Source organism: Macaca fascicularis, chromosome 7 (assembly GCF_037993035.2).
Source record: "Macaca fascicularis isolate 582-1 chromosome 7, T2T-MFA8v1.1".
NCBI classification, from domain to species: domain Eukaryota; kingdom Metazoa; phylum Chordata; class Mammalia; order Primates; family Cercopithecidae; genus Macaca; species Macaca fascicularis.
The window spans coordinates 7,223,659-7,244,086 of NC_088381.1; the positions used below are offsets into that span (position 1 = coordinate 7,223,659).

The window sequence follows — 20,428 nt, forward strand, 5'->3', positions numbered from 1 at the left end:
GGATCTAATAATTTAGTGTACGTATATTTCATGTAGTCATTCACTAATTTACCATAATTTATTATACTGTACAAATATTTATTGTACTGTATATTTGTGTGTTCATTACAGTCTTAGGTATATTTAGACTAAATTTAAGGTACTTAAAGATACCCGCTGTGTAGAGACAGTAGCTTGTTTGGATGTAGGCTTGGGTGTTTCTCTTTGTTTTTAGCTTCATTCGTTGGCCCCAGACTTCACTGTAAATGAGAAGCAGATACCTGGAACAGCTTAAATCCAGTACCACTATTAGGAAAAAGTAAACCAATGCCCTACTGACAACAGATTAATAGTGTTAACTATGTCCTTAGTTTGAACATGCAAAACCTTTTTCTAAAGATTTTTATTTCTAGTAGACTTTGTGCTTTAAAAAGATAGTTATTTTCCACTTTAAAATCTCCATTGTAAAAATCAAACATGATTTTACCCATTTAAAATTTGATGACCTAAGAGCCCTTTTTTCTTTAATATGTAGTGGCCAGCTTATCCAGATCTAGACATGCAAATGCTTGCCGGTAAAGTGATTGATGATATTCCATATCTTAGATACTATAATAAGATTGTGTGTACATTTTAGCCTAATTTCTGTCTGTCAACATTGGAATGGCCCTAGCTACCTAGACAAAAGCTTTTTGTGCTTTTCAGAGATAATTGTCACAGTTTATCGTCACAATATAAGGCCTATACTACCATTGTGAGATAATTGGGAAAAGAGTTAATATGAATATAATTTTTTATTTCAGAAATTCCATTACAGAAACCTTCTTCTTGGTGAACACGATGTCCCTTTAACATGTATTGAGCAAATTGTCACAGGTACGTAGTATTCTGTACATACTCTAAAAGTCGATTCCACTCTGGAAGTATTATTTGAAAAGTTACACCTCTCAAAATACTTGGATTGGCATTTTATTTCTGTAAGTTTACTTTTGCCATGTTTTTGAGTCCCAGGAACATAAAGAGGGAGATGTCAATAAATTATTTTAAAAGGAAGATAAGAAATATATAACTTTTCATAGTTTCTAAGTTTTTTGTTCTCTTTTTAATTAAAATTAATCATTAAATGTATCTAAATGGTGGTTTTATGCAAATAATCATTTAAAATATCTTCCAAAGCAAAGTTAAAACCAACCTCCAAGTTCTAGGAATTACAGACAAGTATGAAACATTCTTCTAGACAAGCAGAGCTCAAGTGATGGGTGACCCTCCAATTATTTTCACTAAGAATTTATACGAAAGGGTTAGTAACAAGAAATAACTGTTATGCATTTTATTTTCTCTATTTTTTTTTTCTTTTTTAGTAAATGACCACAAGAGGAAGCAGAAAGTCCTAGGCCCCAACCAGAAACTGAAATTTAATCCAACAGAGTTAATTATTTATTGTAAAGATTTCAGAATTGTCAGATTTCGCTTTGATGAATCAGGTCCCGAAAGTGCTAAAAAGGTAATACTGTTAAGTTTTATAAAGTTCTGGGTTCTATACTGTATTTACTGATTTCAATTCTGTATGGCAGTTTTCATTTCTCAATTGCTCAGATGTTTTTTAGGGGAAGTTATCAGATATTTTCTTAAGTAAAGTCAAAGCCAAGTTCATATTAATAGAACTATTTTCCTGGATTGGTTTATGGCTGTTTTAAAGTGTTCTATATAATTTTTTATCAGCTTCTAAAATATTAAAGACTCTTACGTGGAAATTAGCATTTTTTTTTTACATAAAGATCCTCGTCAGTTTCTTTCTTGGTTAAAAAGGTTGAAAAGTTGGCAATATACTGTGATTAAGGTTTGGTTAGGCTTTAATTCAGTACTGCAGAACTTTACCAACAAACTGTAAGCTAGACTTACGTTACATAAGATTTAGGTAAATATATAGTTACCGGAAAGGCCTAGTAATTATTAGTGGTTTAAAGAAATATTATGAATTGAGTGACACTCAACAGGGGCAACTTAAAGCGAGTAACTTTTTAACTGCCTTATTTTTCCCCAGCCTTCCAGATAATGTCTTACTACCCTACTTGTAAAGTAAGAGTCAAGGGCATGTTTTCCATGCTTTGCTTTGCCAGAGGAGTGAAGTTGGTAGACCTAATATGCCCCCCGTGTAGTCACATTCCAGTAGGAAGCCTGCGCGCGTGTATGGAAGTAGAGCAACAGTATCTTAGTAGAATAGGAAGTAGCTTTCTCTCAGAATGGAGGCAGCCTTTGCACCACCAAGCAATGAGTGCCTTTGTTTTCCATGGTCAGTCAACTGACTGCAGTAAATTTTCTGTTGATACCAAAATGAGGCTGGCAAAAATATTGTAAGGCAGCTGTCTTCATATACTTTGGTGAAGAGGTGGTAGATTTGTTTTTAGATTGAGAACCAACAGTTTCTTCACGGGAAGGCAAGCAGGAGATGAATATATGAAAATACATCTGAAAATATGTGACTGTCTAGCAGAGTAGAGTGGTTGTAGGCTCCTCTATGGGTAAAAGTTTTCAGATAGTCTGTATAACCATGTCTCAGCATGCTGCGTTTCTGAAAATTCAACTAGATGACTCTTAAAGCCTCTTTGACCTGTTCGATTGTGCTGTTTGTGATTTTGGCATTTTACTAATTTAAAGTGCCTATGCTTATATAGAAGGACTTCAGAATTCATGATGTACATAAAATATTTCAGACAGGTTACTTCCTCAAGCTTATTTATATTTGTAATTTAATTGATCAAAGCATCAAATAACTGCTTATGAAAACCTTAAGATGTGTAGCATCTCAAAATTAGGGACATCACAGGACTTGCTAGATTGAGTTAGGACAGCATATTCCTAAGGAAGAAATTGATGCAATTGATCCGATCTCTTTCGGAAAGTTAAATTCTCCCTCTTTTACTGTATTTTTCAGTTGACACTATTTTAATGAGTGAAAATAATAATTTTTGGCCTAGTTCTTGAACCATCTGTAGTATTTGTTGGTCATTTTTTATGTTGAGGCAGCGTGCTAAATTTTGCAAGTAGAAAGAAGGAGAAGATGCAGTTTCTTGCCCTAGAGGACTTAAATCTAGTGAAAAAGATAAAGCATGAACAAATGAAAAGTAATGGTACAGAGTGGCAGCATAAAAGATGTATCTACACAAATAGTTCATTTCCAGATGAACAGAGCATAGTAAGTGATGTGGAAATTCAGAATATCCCCTATGTGTTGTGCTGCTGGTTCATGACGAGGGCCATACTAAACCAACTGCACTAAACAAGCCAGTCCGTCATATGCCCTCTCTTAAGACCAAGTTTCAGACAAAAATCTTTTCCCCAGAATCCTAAAATATAAAAAGCATGTGAGTCTTCATCTTTTGTATAGCCACGGTGGTTGCAGGTCAGGGGAGGGTGCAGGAAAAAAAAAACAGATGCAATGAGAATATAGAGTTTTTTTCTGATTTACACGTTTCAAACACAGGGTTAAGTTGTATGTGGCTACCAAAGCTTTTGATGGCTTTGCAAGTTAAAAGCAAAAATTATGGCATATTCTTTTATTTCAAGTGAAAGGTTCTTATCTAAAATTCGGTAGTGGTTAGGAAATTATGGCTCATTTTTACCTCCTGGAAGCTTTGAATACTGTTTTCTTTGGAAAATGTTTTGCTGTTTTATCAGTTGTTTTAAAATGACCAAATGCGTGTTTGGAGTTCTCTGGTGGGTAAACCACTGATTCATTTTGAAATACCTAAGACATTTATGTTTTTGTCTTGAAAAATGAAATTCGAAAATACTAAATTGGTTCACATTTTGTTACATGCTCTAAACCCTTCTGGTTGTCTTGGTGGTGGTGTTTCAATTGTATTATGACAAAATTAGTTTGCTTTTGGGCACTTGTAATCATTAATATTCATCCTTATTATCCTCTAGCTGTCACAGGAAAATAGTGATATTTGGGAAAGGTCTGTATAAAGAAAGAAGTAATTTGATGATGCAGAATTGGACATCTAACCTCTAACCATCTAGCAACTTAAGAGCCACTATTTTCTTTTGCAGAACCTTTGCTCAAAACTGAAGGGCAAAATAATAAAGATTGTTTTTAATGATTTATCTATATATCTATCTGTGTAGATAAAGATAAATATATAGATACATATGCATGACAAGTGAAATATATGCCTTTTGTTTCCACTTTATTCTCTGATTAGCTGGTTGTGAACCACTTCTTCAGGAATACTTTATAGAGGTGAATTCTATGCATCTGATTAAAGAACAAGTTGGCCTTTTTATGAACTGTCATTTTTGACTTGAATCTGGTACTGTTTTTTGGTGGCTTTCAGGCCACAGAAATAAAGGAAACCACTTGTGTTTGCAAATGAGATAGAACTTAATGAGGTTTGAGTGTTTCCTGGATTTGAGCTTCTTCAGTACTGTACCACAGGTAATCTTAGAAAAGAAACCATCCACTGTGGGTACTTCTGGCTTCTGTCCAGAGAAGCTTATCAGCTTTGGTCCAAAAATTGATTTAAAAGTAGTTTACTTATTTTTCTCCAGTAAAATATTTGCCATAATTTAATGTCTTTAATACCAGCATTTTCTTCATTTCCTATGGTAGCCACGACAAATGAACTATTTCAGATCTTTCAAAAACTCTTAGGATGGAAGATAGGAATTTGTACTTAGGTTTTTAAAATAGCGTGTATGTAAAAGTGCAAAGAATGGGGCCCTGGCCTGCTTTCTCGTCTTAGAATGTTCCACAGTGACAACGTGAAGACAATCCAGGTACACAAGTTTGTATGTGCCTTAGTCTGTGCGCCCAAAGAGACCCCTTAGGTCGTATGAACATAAGTTACACATTGAAATTAACTACTGAAAAACAGTATATTTATTTCGAGTTCTGCTACCCCCCAAAAAAACCAGTAATTCAACTGACTTTCAGTTTTACAATGTTTTTTATAGACTTCTTTCAATGTAGATGCTTTTGGATATACTCATTGCTTTCCTAACCTAATTTGATATTGTGCTATTTTTAAGGGGCTTTAAAAAAATACACTGTGTTGGGTTTTGCCTTGAAAATAGGCTTTATTTCTTTTTTGCCTCATGGCCGCAAAAAAACATGTCCATGATCAATGATATGTGAGTTTCTTTTCTGTAAACAGAGCATGTGACTACTTTCTAATTGTTTTGGGAATGTGATAGACATTATGATTATTGGCTTGGAGCATTTTCCTTAATACATTGGTAACTACTTTTGTCAACGAGTATTAGTGTAGCCGCTGTTGGACCCAGAGCACCTTTAGAAAGCTACTGAAGTTATGCTACAAAATGCAAACATCTTCAGATCTTTACTCAAGTCTGCACAGGGAGGTCTTTCTTGGTCTCCTTCTCTACTTTTTAACCTGCCTCCCTCTTCTCACTGTAACAGTTCATATTCACCTTCCCTGCTCTATTATTTATCTCTTTTAGCATTCATAGTTATCTTTCTGTATTTTGTCTCCTTTATCTTGTTTAGTGTCTGTCTTCCCACTAGAATGTAAGCTTCATGAGGACAGGGATTAGTGTCTGTTTCGTTCACTGCATCTCCAGGGCTTACAACATTGTAGGTGCTCAGTAAATATTTGTTAAATGAATGTGAAATGTGGCATTTATCTAAGGAATTGACCTTAATGGTAGAAGTTTAACAGAACCACCTATATCCTACTTCTCATCCACATAACTGTTATGTGAATACCTTGGAAATAAAGCAACGTAAGCACAGTTAACTAAAGAGACACTTCATATTGAAACTGTTGTTATGGGTTTCTGGGATTAATACTCTGAAATTGGCTCCCTCTAGGAAGGCTTGTGAAGAGAGTAGTGTTGAACAGACACGATAGTTTCCAAGAAAGCATAGTTGGCTAAGAGGAGTAGGATTTTCCAAGCAAAGAGTGTGACAGAGGAGATGGCTGGGGCTAAGTCAGACAGAATGTGTTCAAACCTGTTTTTCTCTGACCTGAGATTGCTGAGGGAATATCGGGAAGGTACAGTGGTCTGGTGAGGAGAGCCAGTTTTGTGAAGAATCGAGAATGAGGAGGTTTAATTTGTTATGCAGTTGTCTGGGAACCACAGCAGATTATGAAGAGAGCAAAATTGTTAGTCAAAATTACATCATTAGAAGGTAATTCTTAAGTTTTGTAGATTTCTGGAATGTAAGGAAGCTCTCGGAGGTGCCATGAGGTGAGTATGGCCTAAGGATGTGGCTATGGCAGTGTAGCAAAATGGACAACTATGAAAAATGTCTAGAGAAAAGTGCAACAAAGCTTATCAATGGTGCCCAAACAAGTAGGAAGGATGAGAACTTTTTCAAGGTACAGATTTCAGTAGTTTTGCTGCTAGAAATGCTTTAAGGAAAACTGTTGAAAAGATTAAGAATGGGAATATAGATAACCAACTCCTAAATTTTGCAAGTGGGACCATCATAGAAAGCTCTCCTATAGGTATTGAGGAATCAAGATACCATGTAAGTTTTAATAAGCAGGGTTTTTTTTTTTCTTCTTGACCAAAACTAATGACAAATTCTATCCCCTTGTTTGTATATTTTAACTTAGTTAGACAGGGAACATTTATTCTCTAGAAGACTTTTAAAATGTAGTTTAAACAAGTTGACACATGCTTACTGGTTAATGAAATGTGCATCACCCCACTCCAAACACCACTAATTTGATATGAACTAACAATTAACTTTTCTTACTCGCTGACTGTCAAAAGTGTATCATTCTGGCTTAACACTTTATCTTCTAAATAATATTTAATCTTTTAAAGTGAGTTTTTCTGCTTTGTTCTCCTTGCATATGTCTTAAATTTCTTCTTTCATCTTTGCTCACTGAAGAGCGGTTTTTCCCATGTTCTGGTGACTACCAGGGTTTGTAAGCCTAGAGCACCATCCTTCATTCTGTCTAGCAGCAGTTGAGAATAATAGCAGCCATATTTCCATATATGGAGATCCTCCAAAGGCCTAGCCTGCATTATGCTTGTTAATTCTTACCACAGCCTAGGTATTACTTTCGTTTTACAAGTGAGCAAACTGAGGCTAGATGAGAGGAATTGACTTCACACATGTTATGTAGCAAGTACTTGATAGAGCTAGGATTCAGGCCCCCCTGATCTATTTGATTCTAAAGCCCGCACGTTTTCCACCACAGGGCACACAGTCCCAAACCATTTTACTCAAACACAGTTTGTGTGAGTGTGTGTGTGTGTGTGTGTGTGTGTGTGTGTGTGTGGTTTTTTTGATGTACCTCTTTGAGCCACCCATGGGTTTTTGGAATTTCTTGCTAATTTTATTTTTTTGTAATTATGCTTCTCTATTTAGATTTTTAAATCCATGAGGTGTAAACTTTAAAGTTTCATGCCTTTTATTAATTCTTTATAGTCCACCAAAAATGAAACTTTTTTCTTCCTTTATTGGAGGGGACATGTAGTCACTGACTTTTTGGAGAATGCTTCTTTAGTTTCAAGTTTTCTTTATTGGACTAAAATTATTTTCCAATTAAAATTTAACTCAGCAGATACTTACTGAATACTTGCCATGTGCTAACTAAAGATAAACAATGTCTTGAGGGCATGACAGTGAATGAGATACCTGGCCTTAAGGAGCTCTTTTATATTCTAGGTCAACAGAAAAACATGTAAATAGTGTCTATAATCACTGCCCCACAATGATGCTCCCAGTGTCCAAGGCCTTATTGTACATTTCATTTAACTAAGTGTGTTAAAATCAAATTCTAAATGTAGAATTTTTCCTAGGTATGCCTTGCAATAGCTCATTATTCCCAGCCAACAGACCTCCAGCTACTCTTTGCATTTGAATATGTTGGGAAAAAATACCACAATTCAGGTAAATATGAAAATATTAAATATTGTAACTAATTTTACGTGTGTAAGTTTTACTCTTATGTTTACCAGAAGCCTCCGAGTACATGAGCTTTAATGATTGTAGAATTACTAGCTTCATACCTTAGAGAAGTAAGCACTACATGCTAAAACAGCCAATAGTTTGTCAGATTATTTCTTGACAAGTTACCAGGAAGAACCTATAATGCTATGAATATGGGCTTATAAGTTATGTCATATATTTAACCTCCAGTCATTGGCTTGTATTTTAGGATGAAGACTATATAACCTACCCTTTTTAATTGATAGCTTGAGTTAAAGTAATCTTATCTTTTAAGAAAACTAAAAGATATATTAAAAGCATAATCTTTTCTGGCAAGGTGTGATTTCATGCAAAAGCTAAAGTGATTAAAAACTTTGTGGACTTCATTAAGATTCTCAAAATACTGAGTTTCTATTTCTGAATAATACTGATGAAAGGAAGATGAGCATTTTTCCAAGGACAGGTATATTCTGGACAGCTTTTGTGAAAGTAAATAGTTTTGTCTATATATCTGACAGTCATGACATGACCAAGGAAGATTCCAGATGATCATGCAATTCCGTACGTTCTATTTCTGTACAAATGTAATTTTAATAAACGGCTTTTAAAAATCTCTTAAAAGGATAGAGAAAAACAAAGAACCATGTCTCCTGTTAGCCCCCTTGTCAGTTAGTGCCTGCACGTCAGTTAACTGAGCAAAGCCTGTGTTTTTTTATTTAAGCAAGAAAAATAAGTCAGCTGTGTATTTATAATGAAAAATCCATTCACCCGGCATGGTCTGGGCCATACAAATTATTAATTGTACTGGAAATTTTATATTTTGTTACCATAAAACATATGGTAGTAATTTAAATAAAGGGTATAGGCCGGGCGCGGTGGCTCACGCCTGTAATCCCAGCACTTTGGGAGGCCGAGGCGGGCGGATTACAAGGTCAGGAGATCGAGACCACGGTGAAACCCCGTCTCTACTAAAAATACAAAAAATTAGCCGGGCGCGGTGGCGGGCGCCTGTAGTCCCAGCTACTCAGGAGGCTGAGGCAGGAGAATGGCGTAAACCCAGGAGGCGGAGCTTGCAGTGAGCCGAGATCACGCCACTGCACTCCAGCCTGGGCGACAGAGCGAGACTCCGTCTCAAAAAACAAAAAAAAAAATAAAAAAATAAAAAATAAAAAAAATAAATAAATAAAGGGTATAATAAAAGTATATTCCAGCAACACTATATTGTAAATACATTAAAATGTATCAGTGTATGGTATCTGAAGATACATGCGTATAAGTAAATTTTCCTTAGTTTAAAAGATACCTACCTTTCTGTTAAGCACTGAGAGGACCAAAAAAAAAAACAAAAACAAAAAAAAAACTTAATACTATAGAGATAATACATGAAAATAATGCTTTGCAGAACAGCTTTTATCATATAGTATTTATAGAAATTATATAGCAGAAGTATTTGTAACTTAATTTTTCTTATCAAGATGTACATAATTGTAACTTAGGCTTAAGCAATACAGTTATTTTTTGAAGTTTATTAAGATTAAGTAATTTCACTTACTGTCTAAAAATAAAGTATTACAGATCCTGCACTATTAGTCAGGTAAACACTCCTTGGGATCACCATCAAGCTACAGAACAGTGATCAAGGTTATCTTCAATAAGATCCTCACCCAGAGTTGCAAGAGTTGTAGAAGTGAGTCTTTGATTCCTGCTTAACTGTTTATGATACAGACCAGTTCTTCATGCTGCTATTTTTCTGATAGAAATGATTCATTCCAGTTTACAGATCCATAACCTCTACAGTAATGTAGCGACTTGGGCTCAGCAAAGACAGTAAACTTCGTTTTACAGTTGGTAACCTGATGCCTGCTTCAGTTACTTTCCACATTTTTCTTCATTCATACCTTGTGGGCATCTCTGGTTTACAGTACTTTAATTTATCCACCCATAGGTCTTTTACTACTGGAATTTTAAAATTTACATCATTCAGTTCCTCTATTTCTTCTTATATAGCTTATTGATAAAATGTGATGATTAATACTTAAAATATTCAGGGATGCTTTTTTTATATTACATCTTTCAGACTCCTCCTTTGACAAGTACTTCATAAACGTAACACTGGCCATAGTTTTGTTAAGATTCCTCATAGGGTAACATCCTTTAATATCCTTCCATGCTGTTACAGAAGCATAAATACTGCATCTTTAAGATCAAAGGAGCCTGAAATTTCCACACACTGCAGTCAGAATTCATTAATTTGTGAGTGAAAGATGCCCACTCATCCACTCTTGAACTTCTGGATGACACCTTGATTCATTGGCTGGATTAAAGAAGTCCTTTTTGCAGGCAGGTAGGTGACAAAGCTGTTTCCAGAAATGAGATCCAAAGTTGGAGGAGCTCCCCTGCAATTATCTAAGAAAATGATATTTTAGCTGGCCTTAGTCACTCAGGGTTTCATTCATATTCAGCATCACATGAGTAAAAGCCATCTCCGAAAGGTCCTGCAGTCATCCCACCACTTCTGTGAATACCCTGGAGTAAAGTAAGATGTGTAGCATGCAGGCTTTGGAACATCACTATGCACAAACACCCCAGGAGACGCTACTAGCACGAACAAGAACAATGATTCTGTTTTTTCTCTTTTTAAAGAAACCGTGAGGACTCTGTTTTCATCAGTCAGATTATTATTGGACAAATAATGTCAAAAAAGTACAGATTCATCTTTCATATTATAGAATTGATAAGATGTCAGATTATGCTTCTGGACCAAAAATATTGAAAGTTTCATGAAGTTTTCTGCAGCCTAGTGTCAGCAGCTCTGCTTCATGACAGCCATCCTGCTTACAGATGCTGTGACGTAATCTGAAGTTGTAATGAAATTTCACATCAGAAATTGTACATTTTCAGTGAACTTTATCCTTTTTATTAACATAGATCTTCGTATTAGGTTTTCCTTAAAATGCTTATTTGAAAAACAAGGTATACAATCCATTTGAAACAGTATAGGAATTTTTAAAGTTTGTCGCTTGTCAGTTCTTATAAGATTCTCAGAATAGGTATAAATGATTGTTGAATATTGGTGGTTCCAGCCAGCTGTATACATCAGGATTGCTGGAGGAACCTTTAGAAATACAGCCATGTCGGCTCCAGCACAGGTCAGAATCTCCCAGTTAAGAACCACTTTGTTGACTCATGCTTTTGAACTTATTAATACTCACAATCCTTTTTTTACCTTATTCCCTTGTGACTTCTAATTTCTGCAGTATCATCAGAGTGATAAGCTTTCTTTTCATATATTGATGACTTGTGTTTTCTGTTGCTTGAAGCCATTCTAAATATCAATTGGCCAATTCAGTGGAAATTCTCTAAAATAACCCCAACAGTATAGGATTAGACTTTTGTGCTGTCACAGAAGATAGCCAAGGTCAGGAGCATGTAATATCTATTTCCCTCTTAGTCTGCTGTGGAAGCATGTCGTAAAACCTCGGTCAGGTGGCTGTCAACGGAGCCAGGTCTCCCTGAGATGACCCACCTTTCACTGTATTGGTCCAGCTCCTCACAGTGATCCACTCAGAGCAGGCCACTGGTATCCGGTCTTTTGAACTTTGGAAAGCGTTCAGGTTTCTGGGACTATAAAACCAGATTGAATGTACACTACACATTCTGTAATGAGCTCTAACTGAAGATGATATAGAACATATAAAAAGCCCTAGTCCCAGTTGTTTAGAAAAGTACAGGATTTGAACAAGAGAAATGGATAAAATAACAAACGATAGAGGACCTCACTTTATGCTTCGAAAACATAAATAGATGTTCTCACTTTATGTTTAGAAAAATTTGTGTAAGTTAGATCTTGAAACAAAATTTGGCCAGAGAAACAATCTCATAAACAATAGCACATTCTTAGCCTAGCTTATTAAAGTCTACAGCCCAAAACACTAAAAAGTATTCAGTGCTTCTAGACTCAATCACCAAACTGTTTTACATAACTCTTAAAATTTTGAGTGTGTTTTTTATAATTCTCTTTTGGTGGTGGTGTTTTTATTGTGTGGCTAGGACCACTGGTTCAGTGTTGAATAGCAGTAGTATTAGCAGGCATCATTTCAGTTCTCGCTTTTAATGAAGATGCTGTTAGCTATGTATTTTTGATAAACACCCTCTATCCAGTTAAGGAAATTCCCTTTTATTCCAAATTTGCTAATGTTGTTGGTTTTTTTTTAGTCGTAAACAGGTATCTATCATAGGTTTTTCTGCACTTACTAAGCTGGTCATTAATATAGCCTTTTTCATCTTTCATGTAGTCATATGATGAGTTACGTAGATTTTCTGATGTTGAATAGCTGTCTTTGTTTTGGTGCACTGGAACATCGCATAGCTTGGGCTTTGGCCACAAATGCCGTATGCAGGTTTTGTGTTCTGGAGAGACCACAACTCCTAAGTCTTCCTTCTCGCAGGCACACTTTTCAGTTGTTGCGTTGCTCCAGAGAAGGCCCTGAGATGGAGTGGGACTCTAGGATATGGGCTTAGAATTAGCATTTTACTGTCTCTCTATTTATTTATTTATTTATTTTTGAGACAGTCTCACTCTGTCACCTGGGCTGGAGTGCAGTGGTGCGATCTCGGCTCACTGCAAGCTCCGCCTCCCAGGTTCACACGATTCTCCCTCCTTAGCCTCCCGAGTAGCTGGGACTATAGGTACGTGCCGCCACACCGACTTATTTTTTTTTTTAGCATTTTTAATAGAGACGGGGTTTCACCTTGTTAGCCAGGATGGTCTCGATTTCCTGACCTCGTGATCCGCCTCCCTCAGCCTTCCAAAGTGCTGGGATTACAGGCGTGAGCCGCCGCACCCGGCAGCATTCTACTTTTTAACGAGCTTTGTGAAAATCAGAATCACTGGATAATTCTGATACCACTTAGAGGAGTCCCAATTCCTAACATGGTACATAAGCCCCTCCATCATCTGGAACAGCACCATCCAGTGATGGAAGTAGAGCAGCCACTAGCCACATGTGGCTGTTAAGTACTTGCAATGTGGCTAGTGCAACTAATGGACTGAATTTTTTATTTTATTTAATTTTCATTTCAGTTTAAATTTAAATGGGTGTGTGTGGCTAGAAGTTACTTTTTTGGGAAACACAGATCTAGAGTCTAGGCCCTATTTAATTTCCCACCTCTCTTCCACCACCTCTTGAATCCCTATGCTCTAGCTGTGTTTAGTTACTTGATGTTATACAGTTACACCATCTTTTTTAGGTTCTTCTCTGTCTAGCATGCCTACCTCCTTCTCACCAGCTACCTGGCAACTTTTGACTGATTCCTTAGAACTCTCTTTAGATGTGGTCAAGTCATGAAGCTTTTCCTGCCCCAGCCTCTCTCTCCAGTGAGAGTTGGGGGCCTTCTCTTCTGCATCCTCATTGCACTCAGACATCTGGTACTCTGTGATTATCACACTGCTTAATACTTGAAGATAGAGGTAAAATCTTACTCATCTTTTTGCTCTCAGGCATTAGCACATGGGGAGGTCTCAGAAAATACCCGTCTCGTACCAGGAGTTAATGGATAATCAATAGGAATGGGCATGACATCCTCATGGGACATTGGAGGGTGTTGCATGGCTGCAGAGGAGAATGGGAATGAAGGTCAGATGAGTTCTGTGAGGGATCTCTAAGGCCAAGAGAAGCCATTAGATTTGCTTGATTTGTTTGGAAAATGAGCTTATTGAAAGTTTTTAAGGCAAGGGACTAGCATCATGAACATGTCTTTTTAGGGAAGTGTGTCTTGTGGTAAAGCTGCTGGCTAGTTTAAATGCAGCAGAATGTCCCTTTGGGGATGCCAGCTGGGAGACTTGCCACAATTGCAGCCTGCAGCAGGAAGACCCTGGGCCAGAATGGGTTGTGCCATCTGTCACCAGATATTGCCAAGGTAGATCTGGCTGACTGGTGGGACAGCTTGTTTTTCAGTAATCACTTTGCAGGCAGTCTTGAGGCTGTGGGCATGCTCCCAGAAGATAGCATTACTTCTCTCTCAGAGCAGGCTCCTTACTAAGGAAATGCAAGTCTAGGCCTGTCCTGCTGTAATCTTCATGTGGGAACAGCACTCTAGCAAAGCACAAGGAACCTTATGAGCTTTTCAAAGGAAAATCGAGTAGATACAGGAAAACAAGAATTTTCTAATGAGCAGATAGAGCAGGTAGGTGAGAAGTTGGTATTAGAAAAATTAAAGATTTGAAGGGCTTGAGAACAGAGATGATTGTTGGATGTTTCATTTTTCCAGGCAAAATATGTGGAGCAAATAATCAAATGACATGAACTTACCCCACAATTAGGGGCAGGGAGATGAGGAAGGGTTAGGAATAGTTTCTGTTAGAATGGTAGGGATGGAAGACAATTGAAAATTAATGAGAAAATAAATGGAGAGGAAATCTAGGCAATAGTCATTCTTCATTCTTGGGGAAGGTGGTCAGGAAAAAGAAAGAAGAAAAATGTATAGTATAGTAGCTAGAGTGGTCCAGCGTGATCAAAGTCTTTTCAATATCATGTGACTGAAGGCAGAGAAGATAGAGCCAGTAGGAGAGAAAAATCAAAGCTGTTTTAAGGAGTTAGGAAAGAGCTGGATAAGGACAAGACTAAATGAGTTATTTTTAGGCCAACATGGTGGCTCATACCTGTAATCCCAGCACTTTGGGAGGCCAAGGCACGTGGGCCACCTGAGGTCAGGAGTTCAAGACCAGCCTGGCCAACATGGTGAAACCCTGTCTCTATTAAAAATACAAGAATTAGCTGGGCATGGTGGCAGGCTCCTGTAATCCCAGCTACTCAAGAGGCTGAGGTAGGAGAATTGCTTGAACCCTGGAGGCAGAGGTTGTAGTCAGCCGAGATCATGCTGGTGCACTCCAGCCTGGGCAACAGAACGAGACTCCGTCTCAGAAAAAAAAGAGTTATTTTTAAGTGGAAAGGGCAAGATGGTTCTTGGAGAGACTTGGAAGGTGAAGCAGGTTAGAGACAGCACATCAGAGTATGCATGTGACAGGAGGCTCAGAGGAGAGGGAATGCTGGGGAAAATGTGACTGTTAAAATTCATAATGTTGCTTTTTCCTACAGCCCACAAAATTAATGGAATTCCCTCAGGAGATGGAGGAGGAGGAGGAGGTAATGGAGCTGGTGGTGGCAGCAGCCAGAAAACTCCGCTCTTTGAAACTTACTCGGATTGGGACAGAGAAATCAAGAGGACAGGTGCTTCCGGGTGGAGAGTTTGTTCTATTAACGAGGGTTACATGATATCCACTTGGTAAGTACAATTTTAGCAATGTTATATATGGCTGGAAGTCACTTCCCTATGAAGAATAATCAAACTCTGTTGTCATTGATGACTTTCTAGTTGTGGTTAGTGGAATATTTGTTTTTAACAATGTTTTAATGAATATTTTATTTTAAAGATCAGGGTTTCTTAATATAAATTATAGTATCCCTTAAAAGAAGTTGATAGTAATTCCTTACTGTCATCAGTAATCTAGTCAGTGTTTATTGCATTATATCTTGTAACTGATGTTTTACAGTTGGTTTGTTCACATCGGTATCTAAAGTCTTCACATTGAATTTGCCTAATAGGTCTCTTAGGCCTTTTAATCTACAACAGTCTCCTCCCACCTCTTTTTTACCTACTATTCATTGACAAACCAGGTCATTTGTTCCCTAGAATTTTCCACATGGTAGATATTGCTGGTTTTATCCCCATGGTGTCCTGTAATGTGTTCCTCTGTCTCTAGGATTTCCTTTAAAATGTTAGCAACAGAGGCTTAATTGGATTCAGGTTCAGTACTTTTGGCAAGAATGTTTCATTAGGTGGTGCTGTGTTCTCCTGTGGGGTCACATCCCATCTCAGGCTGGCTGGCTGTGTCTCTCTCATTGTAATCTTGACTGACCAGTGGGCTTAGAGGGTGTCAACCTGATCCAGTAAAAGTTCCCCTTTTATATCATGGTTTTAGCTCCCAAGAATAGTTTTGCATTGGGAGAGAGAATCATTGCCCAGACCATTATTTCACTAAGGATTGCGATTGTTCACCTTCTAATTCTATCATCTTTCTGCTTTTATCGAACTTTTCTCTCACCAGCTCTTTAGTGCCCCGTAACACAGTTGGTACAAGAAAAGCAATATAAATATCTACATTTTCTCCTTAACATTTTTCCGAATAGTGCGCTGGTTCCCTAGGGGATCTCCCCAAAAGTGACTAGGAATTTGTTTTTTAAATTTGTTTAATGTCATTTAGTTATATGAATTTTTTGGAATACCTTATTTTAAAAGGTCGTTGAAGTCTTCATTAGTTCACGCACATAAGCAGCTTTTTAGAAAAAAGAAGAAAAGCACTACTGTGTTATTACTGGTTAATCCAGTACCAGGAGCTTCTAGTACAGTTCTAGGCAGGTGCTTTGCAGCATGTAGCTTGTGTCTTCTGCTTCCCCTGGAATTTAAGCTTCATGGCCAGCACACCGAGATGTACGTGCTGAGAAACACGTGATGGGCTGCCCAGCCACGTCGGGGAAAGAAGGAAGATGTCTTGAGGTGCAGTGAGCTTGCCCACCAGTAATTATTGTCTCATCAGTGTCCTAGAGTCTGACTATGCCTTTTAGGCATGGGGAAAGGTAGAAGAGGGACTTAAGAAGAGAGCTAAAGCTTCTGGTAGATTTGTGGGGTTTTCTTTTGTTTGTCTGGCGTCCTTAACCTCGTCAGTCACCTCCGTGTCATTAAAGTAGGAGGCCTTTCTCAGTTGTGAAAGGCCTTTGTTCTCCTGTCAAGAGAACAAAGGTTTGGATATATTTTTCAGTGAGCACGTACGTGTTTAATAGTCATCCTGGAAAATATTTCTAATACCTTCTTTGGAATTTTCTCATGCTGTAAATTTAGATTTTTAAGAATTGGTCATATCGCACATGTTTTAGACTAAGATTTCTAGGATTGTCGCTGCCCCCCATGTGGCTACTAAGTGGGGTGAACATTAAATGCGGACAACTGTGCTTAATTGTTTATGGGGTCTGCAGGAGCACACTATTCCTGCTTTTAGCACAGGACTCTTACATATAATTTTTTTTTTCCCCTCCAGCCTTCCAGAATACTTTGTAGTGCCAAGTTCTTTAGCAGACCAAGATCTAAAGATCTTTTCCCATTCTTTTGTCGGGAGAAGGATGCCAGTAAGTGATTTCTGTTGGATTTTATGAATGCTGACGTCCATTGTTTCTACACAGTGAAGTAAGGATTCTGCCTCTCCCCTAGCTCTGGTGCTGGAGCCACTCTAATGGCAGTGCTCTTGTGCGAATGGCCCTCATTAAAGACGCGCTGCAGCAGAGGAAGATTGACCAGAGGTAATTGAGAAATGGTCGTCGTCACTTTAGATAGTTTTACTTGTCATGTATAACTACAGTGAGTTCCCTACTAATTGAAAATAGCAAAATGCATAGTCTTACTAATTAGTTAGCACCATGTTTTATGTAAGAATTGCCATTTTGAAAATAATGTGATAATATTAACTGACATTGGGGTTACACTAAATATAATTTAATTATTTGGTTTGTAAGACACTTGTGGATCTTACGTTGCTGACATCTTGCTATAACATTTTCTATAACATACTTTCAAAGTGCAGTGATATCCAATTGAGACACTTCAGGATAAATCAAACTTTTCTTGTAGTTTGATGTGTCTTATTTAGATCTACACATTTGCAATAGCTAGAACAGTGGTTTTAATTAGCCACCACAGACGAGTCTGGCATTATCTGCTGTGGTCATCAGTAACCTCCGTGTTACTAAAGTAGGAGGCCTTTCTCAGTTGTGCTCATAGCAGCGAGCAATACTGTTGGTCACTCTCTCCTTAAAGCCGCCTGGGCCCTTGGCCTCTGCTCCTCTCCACTCTCCCAAAGCTCCTCTGCCTCACTGGTACTCCGTGCCTTCTGCAGACCCATCCTCTTCTCTCCATACATTACATAGGTTCTAAGGCCTCTTCCTCATGTTCGTATTTTCCTAAAGAAGTTCCCCCAAGAATGTGGCTTTAGTGGCCAACACATTTATATCTTCAGACTACCTTGACTTCTATGTGGAGGTCTCAGAGACCCCTTAAACTCATTGTGTCCAAAACCAAACTTAAGGATATGGCCTCCATGCCCTCCGCCAGCCTGCTCTCAGAAACCAGGGGGTCATCCTGGATCCCTTCCTCTTTCTTTCCCTTCCCCATCCCCAGTCTCTCCTGAGATTTTCTCACTTCACTTTTCAGACACTTTACAAATCCGTGTGCTTCCACCCCAGCAATACCTCTGCCTGTGTGTTATAAGTGCCGTCATTTCCTCCTTCCATGTCTCCTCTCCCCTGGGCTCCAGCCCCCTGGACTTTGCCTGGTGTTTTCAACCTCCTTACATAGTCCAGCACTCTTCCCTTCTGGACTGCCTTCTTTGCACTCATCTGGGAACACGCTCCATGCTTACCTACTTGGCACTCACTCCTTGTTTCTTTTTTTTTTTTTTGAGACAGAGTCTCACTCTGTCACCCACGCTGGAGTGCAGTGGTGCGATCTTGGCTCCCAGGTTCAAGTGCTTATCAGGCCTCAGCCTCCTGAGTAGCTGGGATTACAGGCACCACCACCGCATCCATCTGATTTTTGTATTTTTAGTAGAGAAAGGGTTTTACCATGTCGGCCAGGTTGGTCTCGACTCCTGACCTCAGGTGATCCACCCGCCTCGGCCTCCCGAAGTGCTGGGATTGCAGGCGTGAGCCTCCACACCCGGCTCACTCATTCTTTATATCTCAGTTCAAACGTAATTTCCTCAAGATAAGCCTTCTCTCACCTCTGAAGTTTGATCAGACCTCAAAAGTCTATGTTCCTGGAGTTCCTGAGTTAACATTTGTTTCAGTTTTTAATAATATATGTGTGTGTCAGTTTGATCACCGCCTGTCATTTTTACTCCATGAGATGTGAGACTGTGTCTGCTTTGCACACCGTTCTCTATTTAGCACCCAGGAAGCACATATGATATTTATTCAGTACTTGTGGAGTAAATGAGGAGCAGATGAACAGATCTTATAAAACAGGCTGATAGAGCCTCAGAAATTGTGTATTACAGTCCATTATTAGGGTTTTTCCACTGTACTGTGACTGACAGAGCAAATAACTGTCAAGTGACCCTCAAATGACCCTTCAGTTTTCTGGGAAGGAAGGTGACTGTGTCACACAAGTCCGTATTCTCTGTGGGTTTTGATTTACCTGAACTCTGTTTGGAATTAGCTGTCTGCTGTGTCGTACTCCAAGCCTTGTGTTTGTTAACATGCATGCTGATGAAGCGCACTGTTAGGACTTTTGCTGTTCAAGGGACAATCGTAGCATTGTTGGGTGAGAGTTAGTTGTAAAACCTTAGAACCAGTGGCAGTTTCAGTGATGTATTAAGCTGAGAATTACTTTAATGCCTTTTGTGTTTTTAGCTATCCCATTCTTCATCAGTAGAACAGATCCTCTTTGTTGTCCAACCTTGTCTCCTAACCTTTTTCCCTCAGGTGTGTCATCTAGCCCCACTGGCCTTCTTGACGTTTCTCAGCAGTCATGCTTGTTACCTGCCACAGGGCCCTTGTACTAGCTGCCCTCTGCCTAGAACACTTTCACCCCAGGTCTTTGCATTGCTTCTCTATTCATTTAGGTTTCAGCTTCAGTACCATCTTCACAGAGCAGCTGTTTTTGACCATGTGACCTAAAATAGCCTGTAATCCCATGATTACATCATCCATGGCATTCCCCACAGCCCATTTATTTCATCTTATCATCCACCCCACCCCACCAAGAATGTCAACTCCACACTTGCTTTCGCAACACAAGTAGTAAAATTGTAATGATACAGGGAAGATTAGCGTAGCCCTGCACAAAGATGACATGCAGATTCATGAAACATTCCATATTTTAATGAAATGGGAGCATACTCATGTTATTTAATTTTTAAAAATCAGTTTATCAAGCAAATGTACAGTGCCATTTTATTTTTCATGCATACGTTAAATTCCATACACATAAAGGTGCATAGAGGAAACCTAGAAAGATTACGCCAAAATTTTAGAATTCTGAGTGATTTTGTTTTTCTTACCTTTTCTAGGTGTTTTTAAACATTTCACACTAATTTATATTACTTTTTCTATTCAGGAAAAAAAAATAGCAGGTTTATTTATTTATTTACTTATTTATTTTAAGTGGTGTGGAAGTTACCCTTTGAACATAGATGGGAATCCCAGTCCTGGCTGTTTCCTTTGAAAACATCTAGAGACTCCATGGCACATATTTGTAGCAGCCCGTTCTCTCCTTAGAGGAAGAGTGGGAGGAATTTTGGTGAATGTCTCTACTTGCAGTTCATCCTGCAGCAAATCATTAAGACTGTGGGAATAGGTGCTTTGCATTCTCTAGAGCTGGAGAATGTGAGTCTGGTTTGCCATCCTTCTATCTACATCATGTGGAAAGATGTGGGAGTGTAGGGTCTCCTTAATCTAAATGCCATGCTGCCCTCCTTGGCAGTGC

General features: G+C 38.4%; 1 protein-coding gene and 1 non-coding gene across 4 annotated transcripts in view; both read left to right on the forward strand.

Annotated features, from left to right (window-relative positions):
• The window catches only part of MTMR10 (myotubularin related protein 10), a 53,271-nt gene that overhangs the window by 15,789 nt on the left and 17,054 nt on the right, over positions 1–20,428 (forward strand). For 2 of the 3 annotated variants that reach the window (XR_012414722.1, XM_005559045.4), the window contains exons 4-9: positions 783–855; positions 1,341–1,483; positions 7,765–7,855; positions 14,992–15,178; positions 16,989–17,076; positions 17,159–17,247. Coding sequence is in view for 2 of the 3 variants with exons in the window: in XM_005559045.4 (XP_005559102.3) it covers positions 783–855; positions 1,341–1,483; positions 7,765–7,855; positions 14,992–15,178; positions 16,989–17,076; positions 17,159–17,247 (671 nt within the window). In the remaining variant the exon portion in view is untranslated. The remainder of the gene's footprint in view (positions 1–782; positions 856–1,340; positions 1,484–7,764; positions 7,856–14,991; positions 15,179–16,988; positions 17,077–17,158; positions 17,248–20,428) is intronic. The other variant, XM_073995391.1, reaches the window with a different exon arrangement.
• On the forward strand, positions 19,724–19,825 carry LOC123574764 (U6 spliceosomal RNA). The gene has a single exon (XR_006699965.1). It is a non-coding gene; the product is annotated as a U6 spliceosomal RNA (small nuclear RNA).